At 43.7% G+C, this 15,521-nt stretch overlaps 1 protein-coding gene across 3 annotated transcripts in view; it reads left to right on the top strand.

Moving 5' to 3' along the window:
* The first annotated feature begins 1,953 nt into the window (after positions 1 to 1,953).
* Positions 1,954 to 15,521, top strand: part of phldb2b (pleckstrin homology-like domain, family B, member 2b) — a 32,907-nt gene continuing 19,339 nt past the window's right edge. The window contains exons 1-6 of one of the 3 annotated variants that reach the window (XM_037455922.2): positions 1,954 to 2,182; positions 7,116 to 7,172; positions 7,374 to 7,497; positions 8,892 to 8,990; positions 9,583 to 9,666; positions 15,386 to 15,505. In XM_037455922.2, the coding sequence (XP_037311819.2) occupies positions 2,180 to 2,182; positions 7,116 to 7,172; positions 7,374 to 7,497; positions 8,892 to 8,990; positions 9,583 to 9,666; positions 15,386 to 15,505 (487 nt within the window). In that variant the 5' untranslated portion in view covers positions 1,954 to 2,179. Of the gene's footprint in view, positions 2,183 to 7,115; positions 7,173 to 7,373; positions 7,498 to 8,891; positions 8,991 to 9,582; positions 9,667 to 11,294; positions 11,734 to 15,385; positions 15,506 to 15,521 lie in introns of those variants that run through there. The other 2 variants (XM_037455926.2, XM_037455927.2) reach the window with 2 other exon arrangements.

The raw sequence follows: 15,521 nt of genomic DNA, 5'->3' as shown, positions 1-15,521 counted from the left end.
GTCACACTCAGTACATTCAGATCACAAAGTTCTCTTTTTTAGACCAAGATGATGTCAGTATGGAGCCAGCTGTAAAAACACATGGCACTGTATCTTATTATGATCCCTCCCTCTGACAGATTGTGGGTGGGAGAAAATAATGAGAGAGACGTGACACGACGGGAGGAGGTTCGCCACCAGAAGACTGAAAATACACCTCACTTACCCGTGAGCCACAAACGGTGTCGATGTCATGCCATTATCTGTCATTAGGTTGATAATTAAAAAAAGAGTATGTGGGTTGAATAGTTTTACCCACACGAATCCTCAAAGTCACACACATCAATGATGATACCAGGGATTTCCCCGAGATTTAATTGAGCTGTCAGAGTATTGTGATGAGTCGTTCGGATACTGTTTCAAGGCCTGTGGAAGAATTAAGACATGTAGTGGCTGAAGCAAGATGCATTGGTCTAAATCCATGTCTCCGAACAGCCCCAGAGACCCTGCTCAGCCTCCTGCAGTCACATGGGGGGGCTCCGGTGATGATGTCTTCGCAGCGCTCATAGTATAGAAAGGAAACCATGGAGGCATAGCAGCTTTAAAAGGGTTGGAAAAATTACACAACAGAGAAAGTTAAAAGGATGCTAGACTAGGGAGCCCTTTCCTGATAACATTTAGCTGTTCCATTTCAAGGCTTTTCTTTGTCGGGGCAACACCCCTTCGTTTCCTTTTTCCCTTCTCAATCATTACCAAAACAGAGGCAACAAAGTTGGATTTGTAAACTTGTGAACTTGTCGTTTTCAGATTCTCACTTTGAGGGATATGTAATTCTGTGGGTTGCAAACCTTTATGGGCAGCAGATCGTTGCACATTGCAGCAGTGGAGAAAGCGGAGCCGGGCTGGTGTGCACAAGCCTCCTTCCTGTTTATCCACAAAGAGATCCACGCGGTGCCTCTCAGACGAGATAATCTTGTGCTATGTGTGTGTGTTTGTTTGTGGGTAAACCACCCATGGCCTCAGTCCCAACCAGTGGACCACTTGCAAGACTACATTTATCATTTCCCAACCATAACAACACACCAGGCGCTGCGCCTCAGTTGCCTCAGGTCCGTGTGCATAGCCCAAACAAAATCCTTACCCGATGGTATTATAGTTCTACATAATGCTTGCCGTTGTTTCAAGTAACCGTGTAAACATCTGCAGAATGAAATGACCTTTACCTCCAAAACAGCACTGCCGGCTCCATGTTGTCTTCAGTCTGATGCATGCAGCTGAAAAATGTTCACATGGTGCACATAACTTATACAAAGAGCAGCCATCCACTGCTTAATAAATACTGATGGTTCCACATGTTCAGCATTTGACGGACGAAGGATCAAGGACACAGAGAATTGACCTTTGCCCCAACGTGTGTTGTGTTGTTCCTTTGGAATCAGAAATGTCGTTATAATCGTTTTGTTGAGGACGATTCATCATTTAGGAGGTTTTTGATGCAAACCCAGGGAGAAAATATACTTCCCTGACAAAATTAGGTGGCTATTTACATTTCAAGAGCGTTTACCAACTTACCGCATGATGTTGAGCTTCTTGTGTCTGAATCAAAACCAGCAGTTATGCACCACGTCATGTGCATTCCTGTCGTAATATCATCAGCTATGCTTCTTATCGTGTTCTTTTATCATTACCCACTGGTACTTAAGAAATTCTCTCTCTCTCTTTCTCTCTCTCTCTCTCTCTCTCTCCCCTTCTCTTTCTCTCTCTCACACACACACACACACACACACACACACACACACACACACACACACACACACACTCTTTTTATCCCCCTCTCTCGTTCTCACTTGCTCAAAAGAGAGGTCAATAGAAGGTGGTCCGTTAACACCTGCACATTAGGTTTTGTGTGTGTGTGCGTGAGAGAAAGAGAGAGAGAGAGAGAGAGAGAGAGACTCCCTCCCCTGCACTTCCAGCTGTTGCTGCATTCCTACACACACGCCGCAATAGGCTTCTTGCGTTTGTGTACGTTTGGAGCGTGAGTGCGCGTGCGTGCGCGTGTGAATGTGACAGAGGGTTAAACCGCTGCACCGGGAACGCGTCGATTGTCGAGTTTGATCGCGGCATCGACGGAGGAAGCGACAGAAGAACGGAGCGTGGAGCTGTTGCGCGTCGCGATGACACGAGTGGCTCCGCGTCAATAATGGTGAGCGCGCGTGTACATGTTCCGAATTCGATTTAAATGTGGGACTGTAGGTGATTCAATTCCTTTCCCGGTGGTTGAACAGCCGGCAGTGTTTATCCACAGCTTGGGGAGTATTTTCCGGGTTCCTTAAAGATAAGCTTCAATCTTATCCGACTTTAATTCCAGACTTTGGTCTGTGCAGAAACAACAGAGGGATCGTTTTGTTTGTTTCTGGGCTGCTGATCAAAAGTCCCCATATAGAAATGTGTGTGTTAGTACATGCTGAAGATCAAGACAAGATTTAGTAAACTTAAGAAGTAAAACAATGAACAATATATTTACTACACGTGGGATAATCAGTGTCTAAATTGTTTTTTAGTTAGAATAACTTTGAATGTTTGCTGACACAAGGTTCATATTGGAATCTGAAAGATATTTTAATAAGGCAGCAAATCACAGCAGTGACTTATTTTGACTGCTCATCTTGGGGATGTAGCTCCATCCCACATTTGACACAAGCAGACCTAAAGAACACCTTCGTGAATCACTGCATGCACAAGCTACTATTATTCCATGACTCACGTGTTCTAGCTGCCATGAGTTCATCCGAGCAGCATACACGTTGCTTCCCTTCTAATGCAGCCATTATGATCCGGAAGAACGTGGAAATCAACCAGGAATATGTCAGACGTATCCTGATGGAGGAGGGCATGTTTGTGGTATGTGAGTGTGTAGTAGGGTGCTATTAAACTTCCCAGGGAGGGAAGCGATGTTAAAACCACTATTGGTCAGCTGGTCTCCTTTCATGATGTAGAAACCAGGAGGATACAACTGTTCTGTCACATGCACCCAACATACCAGTAATGTTACTATAGGCTCGTACAGTATACGTGACCAAACACCTAAGAGCTGTGATAGAAGTGTTCTTACAGCCCTTTGAGAATGAAACGTTCTTCTTCTCTGTGTTGGCACATAGTTTAGCGGGAAGGTGCTTGGGTGTTCGTCAGGGCAGAAAGGGATCCTGTATTGTTTAGAGGAGAGTGGTGCAACTCGATGAAACTTTTTAGGGCCCACCATGGCCCAACTCTTTTCCTTCCACTCTTGAGTTTTGCTGTTTGTTGACCAGACTCTGTTTGTCATCTGCCTTCCTCTTTGCATCTTCTTCAGCACTCACAGTTGATTCCACCATGTGAGCTATGTTAAATGTGAGTTATATCTCCTTATCTCTCTGTCATATCCGGCCCTTCAGAAACCCAAACATCAGTTGATCCTCTCCATATGGCAGTAAAGGTAATCTGGGCTCTTCCGAAGAAACGCACACCCTCCATAGAAATTCAAGTTTCCTCAAGCTTTGAGTCAGCTGCAATAACAATGGACTTTCTTTCCTGTGAGGATCCTGGATATTTGGGCAAATGATAGAAGAGAAAAAGTTCATTTGAGTGTGAGAGAGTTCAGGTTGGAGAACAATGCCGCTGGATGTTTGTTTGTGTTACAGCAGGGGTTCACGGCTTTTGTTAGTGTTAATCACCAAAACCACACACGCATTAAAATCAATCAAAAACACAAGCACACTAACCCTCAGACAATGAAGCACATCGAATTAGACAAGTGACAGAGAAGAGCAATGCTTTATGTCCAACAGGAAGCATTGTGTGTGTGTGTGTGGGGGGGGGCATGTTGACCTCCATGGTGCATGCGTAAGGCATACTTCAGGTTTTCACAGCACGGCGAGTGTAGTGAGCAGAAAGGATGAAGATTACCCCATTCAGCCCCAGACAGAGGCACTCCATACTAAACAGCATCTGTGATACAATGCTGGCTTTGTCAGGTGGGCGGAAGGCTAATGCTGGAATGTAAGGGGAGGGGATGCTAGTGAGGGACAGAGGGATGGAGGAAGAGAGAGATACGGACAGAGAGCAGTGCAGCAAGGGCACGGTAAAGGAAAACTTGGATGAAAGCAGTAAATACAAGTAATGTCGCCCCCCCCCCAGAAAACGGACAGACATGGGACTGAAATGTGTTATTCTTCACAGATTGGGAAACTAGAGCACTAAAAAGTATGTTCCCAATGAGTGTTATTAACAGGAAACGCTGGGATGACCTGGGGGTTGGTTATGAGAATACAGCCTGCCAGAAAATAAGAAAGTAATCGAATGGGGGAGAAAGAAAAAACAGATGTAGAGGAAATACAAACAGAGCGACTGGACAGAGGGATGAAAGCATGGAGAAAAACATTAAAACAGAGAATGTCCTTCTGGTTTTTTTCTCCATTTTTCTATCTCCACCGCTGACTCCAGCTGCAGGGCACACAAAGCATTCTGGGATACTCAGCTGTCCCACAGATGGGATCAAATAGAGATGTGGACGCATGCGCTGTTTTACTTACGTGTTAGTGATTTTAAAAACGGTACATGCACAAAGTTGTTTCCAGTTATTTAAAGGACTATTTCTGCTGAAAAACCTTTTTTTGTGTGTTTATGTCATTTTGGATATTAATTTAGGCATTTAATTTGTTTTAAAGTAGTATTTGTCAATAAAAGTACATTTTGTGAAGGATAGAGGATTTGTTTTGGTCTTCCCCAACTTGTTAAAATTATCCGGCTCTTTAGCAACTATATATAAATCCTCCCCTATGGTACCCATCAAGTTGCCATCCTCTATCTATGTATGCTCTTTAATGCTGAGCAGGGAAGTTAATCACAGCTTTTTGGCATAGAGGATAGCAAAAAACAGGCTGCCTTATGTGAGAGGAAATGAGAATTTTGAAAAATGTTAAAAAGCTCCATCTGATAGGAACACAAGAGTTTTTACTTGCAACAAAGAGCGATGGCTATCCCATTATAGACCTTCACTTTCAATGTCATTGGCAAGAGCAGCTTTAGAAGGAATTAACAGCAATTTTCACATGTTCTTTGCGAGATCCGCAACTGCTGTGCTTAAACCAGAGCCCAACACGACCAAAAGCGTGTTTGGTCCTGCCCAGACCGGAGCTCCCCCGGGGGAAGAAGATGAAAGGGGCCATGGAAAGAATGAAATACACCCAGGTAAAATGATGGAGTAAAGAATTCTAGACAGAAGGGGAAGGTCCAGGTGGAAGAACAAGGACATACAGGAAGGAACTGGGATATTAGATAGAAAAAGAAGAGGGAAAAAACGTTATCCTGAAAAACATAATCCACAACTCATCTGTGTATTTGTCCAGCTCTTGCCATCACACTGTGTGTTTGTTTTGTCTACAACGGTAATGAAAAGAAAATCCGTGCAATGAGGGGCCTCACATCTTTATGCGATAACAAAAAGAGCTGACGCGTGACAGTATTTGTGGATGTGTGTGTGTGTGTGCATAGGGGTTACAGGGGTGGCTGAATTGCAAAGAACAGCAAGCGTGTGTCTGTGTGTGTTTAAAGGCAAAAGGGTGTTAAGGCAGTAAAGGAAGTGACCTCAAAAAGGAAGCTGCCGCTGAATTAGAGGAAGTGGTATGAAGCAGACTTGAATCTGTGCTTCCTAAGCTGGCGACTGGACCGTAGAAGGAGGACAGGGAGCTTTTAAAAAAGAGTCTGTTGTAGAAATGAAGGGAAAGGGAGAGAAAAAGAGAAGTCAAGACAGAAGGAGAGTTGGAAGAACTGCTGAAGAAATTGCAAATGTAAAGAGATTTGCAAGGTGGAGAGTTTAGATACTAAAATGGGGAAACCTGCGTGAGGTCCATACTGTATATTATCACAGGATTATTACAGGATGACATGGAGAGAGAAGAGGAAGTGAGGCGGAAGATGACGGAAGGTAGAAACGGATATGTGGTCGGGCGGTGTTTTGGTGAGAACCATCTGTGTGTGTGTGAGTGTGTGTGTGTGTGTGTGTGTGTGCACACAAATAGAAGCGAGTCTGTTTTATTGAATTGTAGGGTACTGCAGGGGTTGTCCTTGGTAGTAGATCTGAGCTTGTTTATTCAAACACATTTTTGGAGATTTTTCCCCCTGTTTTAACTCGCTGTGTTTTCATTCCTCTTTTTAGTTTTGCCGTACTCTTCCTTTTATGTCAGTCGAATTACACCCTGCTATTTTCAGTTTTCTCAAGGCTTCCTTCTTCTTCTTCTGCCCTTAAAATATTTTTTTGTTAACCAATACTAAACAAGAATAGCCATGCCCGCTAGTGGCCCAAAAAGGCGGTAATGTATATTAGGCGCTCCACTAATAAGCAAATGCTCTGGCTATTCTGAGGTTTGGCCTGAAGTGGAGACTTGATCAAAGCTCTAAAATCAAAGATCAAAAGCATCCAATCATGAATCTGATCTCTTTTGGATTATTACATATCTGGACATTTGACCAGAGGAGCATAAAGGAGTGAATCTGATCAAAATCTGTTTGTTGGAAATGCCCTATGGTCGTTTTATTTATGGGGCGATGGTGGCGCATGGAGTAGTGCAGTGCGCTGGGGGCCGCAAGGTTGGTGGGTCGAATCCTGGTTGCCCCATGTGCCATGTCAAAGTATAATTTGATTGTGTTGCTTGTTGGGTGAAACATATTTAAAGCAGCAAAGTCATGGCAGGCTGTGCCAACGTGTTGTGGCATCTTTGTTTTCATTGAGCTGTGTGTGTGTGTGTGCGTGTGCATGCATGTGTGTGTGTGTGTATTTATTCCTCTCAAGTGCAATTTTCCCTTTGGAACACTTTCACACGGAGAGCTCCTCTGATGTGGCAGCAGCTGGCCATGCAAGGCGTGTTTTTTTTCTGTGTGTATGTGTAGCTACGTATGACTGTCATCATCAACTTTATGGACTTGTGTGACTCTGGTGTGTAGTGCATACTCACCAAGATGCACACAATTTATACACACAATGAAATGACGTTGAACAATAAACATTGGAATACAGATGAAAAGAAAACCGAACATAAAACACTATCATGAATAAATGATCATCTGAGCTGGTATCCACTCCTCTCTCATCCATTCTGCAGGACTCTGAGATGATGTTTCAACCAGAGTCAGATCAAATTTCTCCAGTGGAACTCAAGGTGAGAGAAAACAAGCAGGCATTTTATGTTATTCATTAGTCAAATTAACAATATATTTATATATATACATATATGCTGTATGCTGGCTGATTTTAACGGTCAATTCTAATGGATGTGGTAGCTTCTAGTCTTCTCACACTGAAGACTATAATAACGGTCAATGAGTGAAGACTACCTTCCCAATATGAGTGATGCTTGCAGCCTCCGCCGCTGGACCTGATTGACACGGGGAAGGGGCTGAAGGTCCAGACAGCCGCGCCCCATCTGGTGAGCCTGGGCAGCGGGAGGCTCAGTGTGGCAATCACCCTGCTGCCACTGAGAGAAGGTGACACGCAAACACGCACATACAACATAGAAACACATACAACATAAAAACACATACACTTTTTTAATGCCCTGAAGTTTTTTTTATTATAATGAATGTAATTTCTCAAAAGTCACGTAAAGCTGGAACTAGACCTCCTCGGCCCCCTCCCCTCCCTCCTTTCTTTTGTTTCTCTGCCTTTCCCCCAATCTGCTGCTACCCTCTTTCTCTCCTTCAATTGCTTAATCTCACTGTTACTGGAGAAGTGTGTGTGTGAGGAAGGGGGCGCTTTGATAGGGGAACGTGAAACTATACTCTGTCGCAGTCAAAACAACAAAACACCTCGCACAGTGCTCCCTGTATTTAAAACCAACGACTACATCCACCTCCCAGGTTATTTGTTTTTATGTTACTGGAGACGAAAATTACCCCACTTATTGGTCAGTGCCCAGACTGGGCCTGCATTTAAACGTAGAAAAAAAAGCTTTAAAACAGGGATGACTCAAACTCCATGGTTTCACCACAGTGTCTTCTACCACAGAGAAGAAGCACTGACTGAAATCCACTCTGTTCCTTAGAGAAGTATCCGAATCAGTTAAAGCACGGCTGAATGCACATGAGGGTTTGTAGTATCGCTTTCATCAGCCATCCACAGGTGTCCTGCACTCGGTCTCCCTCTATCCCCCCAAATCACACACACACACATTCATTGAATCAGCAAGCCACACTTGGCATAGCATTATTATTCCAGCAAGTCGGCCAAACACACAACAGCAAAGAGATGGGAGCAAAGATAGTGATGTCTACAACATGAAAGACAAGCTTGTACAACTCGTTATAATTGTAATGGAATGCTAACACAAACTAAACATACTTTAAACATTAAACATAAAAGAGTTAAACTACATGTCCTTAGATAGCACTCATGACTCTGAAATGCACTTTCAGAGAGAGCATGTTGTGTGCGGATAACAAAGTTGTCATTGTTACCCTAATACAGAGTAACAGACTCTTTTTGTTTTGCCTACTCAACCAGGAGAGCGGTGCAGTTGGAAAAATTGCGATAGATGGAGTTATACAGTATGAACATGTTTTTACAATGTCACAAAATGACATTTCATATTTCACGCTGTATTTTGTCTTGCCTAACCTCTGCCTCATTGCCACACACTTTCCCTTTCTCCCTGCTCAGTGTCCCATTTCCATTTCAGTGAGGAATGCCAACAATGTGAACAGGCCATTTGAGGAGAACACAGGGTCTATTTTTCTCCTAAATATGTCGACAAAAATAAGCAATTGGAATTGATAATGCTGAAGCGCCACTTCAAAGTGTTAATGACAGACCCCCCCCCCATGCGGCTCTAAAATCTTTTGCATTTATGTCATTTTTATTTGCATATTGCTCGATGTTCCAGGGGTAACCCGCATAGGCCGAGAAGATGCTCCAATTCCTCAAGATATCACCATCCAGGGTGCTGGCATCGAGGCAGAGCACTGTCTCATCGTCAATGAAGGTGGATGTCAGTTCACTCAGCACAAAATCAATTCGTATCACAGCCAGAGCTCTGAGTTAAATAGTCGTTGTTTCATGAGTGGCAGGTTTGATCTGAGTTCCTTTCTCAGTTTTCATGTGTACATTGTGCTGGTCCATGACTCATTTATTCAACCAGGCTTTTTTAATATAAAATACTGAATCCTCTAAAAACAAGCTGGCCTAAAAGATCACAGTATTACAAAATATTTAGTCAAGAGATGATCCATTGAATACAGTAATCTGTCTTGTTTTGAGAGGATTATCTCCACAAAACGGAATCAATTAAAACCTTGCCAAGTGTATTGAGTAACTGAAAAGACAATTATCTTTGAAGAGACAGGGAGGGCGATTGATGTTTTTTTGGTTCCTGTGTGAAACATCCTGTATAATTACCACGCTAAGCATTCAGACCAAAGCCCTGTAGTGCAGGTGGAAATAGCATGGCTTTGTGGTGGCATCTTTCAACAAGGAGGCACTTCTGAGTCAAGGACGATGTAGAAACTGTAGACGCTTTACTTTCAACCTGAAGGTAAACTGATCCCCCTGCTTTGTCATTATTACCTGTGACACAGGAGGGGTGGTGACCCTGGACCCCTGTGGTCACCTGTGCAGCCTGGATGGAGCACAGGTCACTGTCCCCACACCACTCACACAGGGTAAGACACACACACACACACACACACACACTCACAGTATAGGTCTTCTTTCAGAGAGAGCCCGTAATATAGAGTGTATATAGGAAGGCACACACTTCATTAGGTGTACATGTTTGATGTACTGCCACCTACTGGTCATGGAAGTAGGTGCAGTGAATGTTCAGTTCATTTCATTGAGTGTGCATGCTCTTAGTCTGGAACATGAGCACGGTGTACAGTACGTTTGTGTGTGTGTGTGTGTGTGTGTGTGTGAATGTATTTCACATTAATTTATATGCCTGTGTGTGTGAGCACTTCCATGTGTTTGTGTGTGGGTTCTGAACGATGCAGTGGATGTACTTCTGGTTTGGTTTAATTCGTTGTGGTTTGAAACTACTAGCTGCTACAGTGAGTCACAGCTTCCAGCAACGGGAGAGTGAACCTTGCACATGAAACCCTGTTACAGCAGACCGCAGAAAACTTGCAGAACACACACACGCACACACACACACAAACAAACAGAGGATCCTCCCAAAACGCATATCTTCTCTTATCATTCCCTCCACCACTGACTATCCGTCTGTTTTTTGTCTGCCACTCTCTTGATCTCATGTTCCTCCGCCCTCTATCTTCTCTCTCTTCCCACAAATCCCCTTTTTATGGATTTACTGAGTTGCAGAGTTACTGAGTTGTTTTTGCACCTGGCTTCTCCTTCTACACATATACATCCTTTCATGTGTAATCTTTTCTCCTTTTCATTGGGGCCCGTATGGACTGACCATTTCAAGTTAAACATTGATTGGGCTATTTATTTTCCTGCTGTGCCAGGCTGATTCAAATATTGACATCATCTTGGTATGTCTACACACACAGAAACACACACACACACACAGGGCTTTGGCTTTGTGGAGTTGCAGGGATGGAAAGAAAGACTGCAAGAGAAAAAAGGATAAGAACAATTTAAAAAAAAGTCAGAAGGGCATGGTTTGAAAAATTATGGAGAGAGAGAACATCTTTTAGGAATTGCCTCATATGCCCTGGGTTGAGTTGTGTAACCACACACATGCACACTGCAGCCTGATGATGATTAGCTATGTTTAGGAAGTGATCTGTACTTTATTTGGGAACTCTACCTGGAATCACATCAGCTTCACTTCTAACTAACTTGAACCGCTGGATTCGACTTGTTGAATACGTCCGTACAGCATCATAGCAAAATAATGACAATATAAATCACTGTGTGGCGACCACAACAGTTACAAACTAGCAGTACAAGTTCAGCCTTGGAGAGACGACCCTTCACTGAGGCACGGGGGAGAATTTAAAAGAGTTACTCCCTCCCATAATCCTCCATTTTTTATGTAGCCAGTCAGTCTGTCTGGCTTCTCCCCAAACTCTTCTCTGCCCCTTCCCCACATGCTGCTTTGTATCAAGTCAAATGAATGAATGGCAAAATGAATTGGTTTGTCATTATAATCGAAGCAAGCCAGACAGTCAGTCGCTTTGATCCAGCTGTTTTGGGGGTTACACCAACTCAAGGTATTTCAAAAGAAGGAGAGAGAAAATAGAAGGTAGACAAAGAAAAGCTGAAGGGGCGTCCGCCGAATACCTCACTGTCTAATAGCCTTTGAACCTACCAAATATAGGTTAGGGGTTTGTGATATACCACTGTTAGTTTACATGTGCGTTTAATAACCACAAATCCCGATTACATCTCTCTTTTATTTGGTGTTCCAAATTTCTGAATCTTCCACATCTTCCTTTTCTATTACTCGACGGTACTTTAATTAGTTTTCTCTCGTGAATACGAAACCTTCTCCCCCCTCTTTCTTAACCGAGAGTTGGTACAGTCCAGTACTCAAACTCGTGGATGGTTAAATCAGTGCGGTGAACTTCTTCCACACGGAGTCAGGACGGGTGAAGAGGCGTCCCACAGGAGAGAGACGGGCAACCCCACGGCACACCGACACGACCTCATCTTCACTCTATTTTCACTAGAACACGGCTCCTTTGACGTCTTGACATTATCTCCTGAAAAGAACGGGTTTTCGTTGTCGTCTAACGAGTTCACTGAATGGGACTCACACGGTATGTAATGGGTTTTTATTCAACAAAAGTAAATAGTCGCCTTTACAGCCTTTACTCCACTGAAGTGCACTTTTTTAGAGTGAGGCTCATCCCGTATACAGCTCTCCTTGGATGCACTGTGTGTATTGTATGCTGCGGTTATTACCTTACAGGTATTGTGGGCCGTTCTGGTTCCCTATGAGGTCCTTTTCTTCGCTCTTTCTCACGCGCACAGTTTATATGAAAGTACGAATAAGACATTGATTTGAACCAGCCTGTCGATGCATTTGTTCATTTGAACCTTGTCATATGAGTTGGCTGGTCATGCTCGGCCTCATCAGCTGACACGATTGGCCTTCCTCCCTCCTGATTGGCTGCGGAGCGAGCCACCATAGATACAAATTGAGACCCATCCGTCGTCAGATGGTAATAGCTATACTACTACTAATACAATTTTGTAAGGCCAACTCCACATGGTGTTTTTTTTATATTCACATTGGCTGCAAACTGTTGGCTGGCTGTAGCATATAATAAATATAAATAAAAACAAAATATATATCTCATAAATGAGCTCTTAGGTTCACAGACCAGCGTGTGGTGTGGTGCATGTGACAAAAGAGAAGCAGCCTCACATGGCTCAGCGGTCAGGATACCTGACACCTGAAAAGAAAACCTACCTCATTTTCATGGATGTGGTTGCGTTCACAAGTCTCTCTTCTTCCTGCCGGGAGCACATTTACAGGGACTTAAAAGAGATGAAGAATCTTTAAACCAGGTGAATACGAAAAGAAATCCTTTTGTTTTTTGTTTGCGCTTTACCCTTTTCTGTTTTTTCCCATTGAGATGGAGCAGATAAGATATCTACTGGGCCTCTGGGCAGGAGATAGATTATGTGTATGTGAGTGTGTGTTAATGTGCGTGTCTAAACTAATCTACACTTTAGTCCCCTGAGAAACACCAGTCTGTTTTTTTTAATGATGTTACTGCTGGACCTCTTTGCCCCACAGAGGGTTAATTTGTGGTTTTGAGGCCTATTAAAACTCCCATTGGGACCTTTTAGGGAATGTGTCTTTTCATGAATGAGTAAATTCAGTCTTGATTCAGTACCATAGTGATTTAAGGGATTATATGAGGAGTTTTTTAAATAATGTGTCCATACTTTTGAGTCCATTTAGCATTTTTTCGGGTAGTTTACTTTTGGTTGTAGTGATTACTTTGCATGTCCAACGAGGCTGATCAGCAGCCAAGAAAGGAAAGTGAGGTTTTTCAACACAACATCTTTGTTATAGGTTTATTTTTCATTTTAACGTAATGGTCTCAATTTGGCAATTCCTCCGCTTACGTTAACCACATAGAGAAACGGTTTTGAGTTCCCCTTCCATAACACTGCGGTGGGAGTGTAGTTTGGGCTGCTTAGATCTACATGGAAACAAAAATTGGCTCCAGACATGATACAGCTCCTACATCTGTGCCCTCAAAGACTCTGAGGTCTGCCTTTGTAGATCACGCACTTTAAATTATCTCATAAATGTATGTTAGGGACTAATTTCCCCTTTCTCTTTATTGGAGAGGGTCTCATACGTGTTTTTTTATTGGGGGGGGCTTTGACGTGGGCAGCAAAGTCAATTTGCTTGTAAACAAGTGAACACGTAAATGAGATTAAAGTGGTTTGTTGTGTGTGTTATTTTGGGGAATAAGTGAATTGGCATGCGTTTATTAGACTTTTATTGAGGAGAGCAGACTCAGATTTAGTTTGTGTGCAGGCAGTTACGAGCCACATTCTTTTGATCGAATGTGGCAGACAGTTTGTGTTCCCTCCTTATCTTCTAACAGATGGATTTTATTAATTAAAAAAAAGGTCTAGTTCTTTCCACAGTAATCCAGTGTAGTATGTGTGAGAAAAAGAGAAGTACAATTTCTGAATGTCTCATCATTTTCTGTGTTTTCTTTGTGACAAACACACACATTGTATTGGTTTATACGGAGGGAGGGCAGGATTAGCTAGTTATGTCTTAGCTAAGAAGTACTGGCAGGAAATTAGATGGACGAAAGAGGTGGGGCCTGTGAACAAACCATGGCGACACACTTTAAAGGGGGCACATGGCGATGCTTGTGAGGGCAGGAAATTAGATTTTTACAAGAGCTGACTGCTGGCAATGCGTGTGTGTGTGTTTGCGTCGCTGTTAAATACTGAGAGTTATTGCGAGTCATTAGGCAGACGCTGTTAAGAGGCATGTCTCCTCACACAGATTCACACAGCGTGCTTTACATGCACACAGATGACTCAAAATGCATATTATTAGATTATTACCACACATGACAGGTGTATGTGTGTCTTTTTTCTTCCCTCTCGCGTTACTGACAAAACACCTCTCACATCCCTCTGTCTCGATGCCACTGCTTCACAGTTTGCGGGGAAACCTGCAAGGTTGTGTTTACATGGCTGTGTATTTGAGGAGTTCACAGTCCAGCTGTGTAGACTAAACATTTCCTTCCCTGTTTTCATGTGTGTGGTGTTAGCGTCACCTTACCACAGCACTCAGGTCCCCCCCCCCCCCCCCCTTGCCCCCCCCCCCACCGTGCGGAGGAATTACAGAGAAATCTGCCAAGGCAGCGTCTAGGCCCAGACATGACGCAGCGCACCGGTCCTCCCTGATTTGACCATTAGCGCAACTTTTCAGCGAAGGTGGTTTGTGAACCTGGACATGAGGCGGAGAGAGAGAGAACGGGACGAACAAGGGATCAGAATGAGAGAAGGGAACAGTGAGAAAAACAACTTGGACATTCTTCCATTCAGACTTTTTCCATTGGCCCTCGCTATCTCCCCCCCCCCCCGCCCCCCCCCCGCGCCTCCCCTCCTTCTTGCCTCAGAGGCTGTGTCTGACTTCAAGTCCAAGGAATCTGATGTAACTGTAATGGAGCTATTAAGGAGGTGTTTTTTTATCCTTTCACACACATGCTAGCATGGTGGGGGTTTACTGTAATGCTAATATGAAACTTCACCCCTCGGGGGAACAGAGAAGGCAAAGAGTGTGTGTGTGAAAAGTTGTGTCTTTGCGAGGGGGGAACTCTTTTTTTTACCACCCTGTCTTGTGATCATCTCTCCTCTTTGTTGTACAGTCCTCTTTACATTTGACCAGTTGTTTCATTTTTTGTTGCTCTCTTTCTACTTTTTTCACTTTTCCTTTTTTTTAGGATCTTCTGTTTGTTTGTGTGTGTGCGTGTGTGTGTGTGCACACCGCTGTCTCCCCCCTGGCACCCCTGTGGGGCTATTTGGACAGCTGTGGCCGTCTGTGTGTATTACAGAGGTTGTGACCCTGACATCTTGTTTAATACCTGGCCCTGTCAGCCTAATTGATGGCCAGAGGGAGCGCTGTGGTCTGGAATGGCTGAAAGGGGGAGAATAAAAGCAAAAGCTGTACTTGCGATGGCCTCTTCATACACTCGACAGCGCTCTATGTATTTATCTCGTCTGTCACCCTGTTTGTGTCACAAGCCGGGAGAATCGGAGTTTCTGCTGTTTGTGCCGCTTACAAGTATTTGTTTGATCCACGGGTTATTGTTCTATTTTCTTTAGACTACAGTCAACCTGAATGTAGAGTAATCAACCTCTGGTGCAGTAAACAGTTATATCCGTAGTTGTACCTCACACGTCTGTGTGTTTCCTCCCCAGGTTATTCCCTGTGTCTGGGTAAGTCCTACTTCTTCCGCTTCAACCATCCTGAGGAGGCGAGCAGAATGAAGAGCATGCTTCCACAAAAGAGCCCTGTGTCAGCTTTAGCCTACAACACAGGTACACACACACACAC

This window comes from Pungitius pungitius, chromosome 19 (assembly GCF_949316345.1).
Source record: "Pungitius pungitius chromosome 19, fPunPun2.1, whole genome shotgun sequence".
In the NCBI taxonomy this organism is placed as follows: domain Eukaryota; kingdom Metazoa; phylum Chordata; class Actinopteri; order Perciformes; family Gasterosteidae; genus Pungitius; species Pungitius pungitius.
The sequence above is the reverse complement of the archived record's forward strand: the minus strand, read 5'-3'. Positions and strand labels throughout refer to the sequence as shown.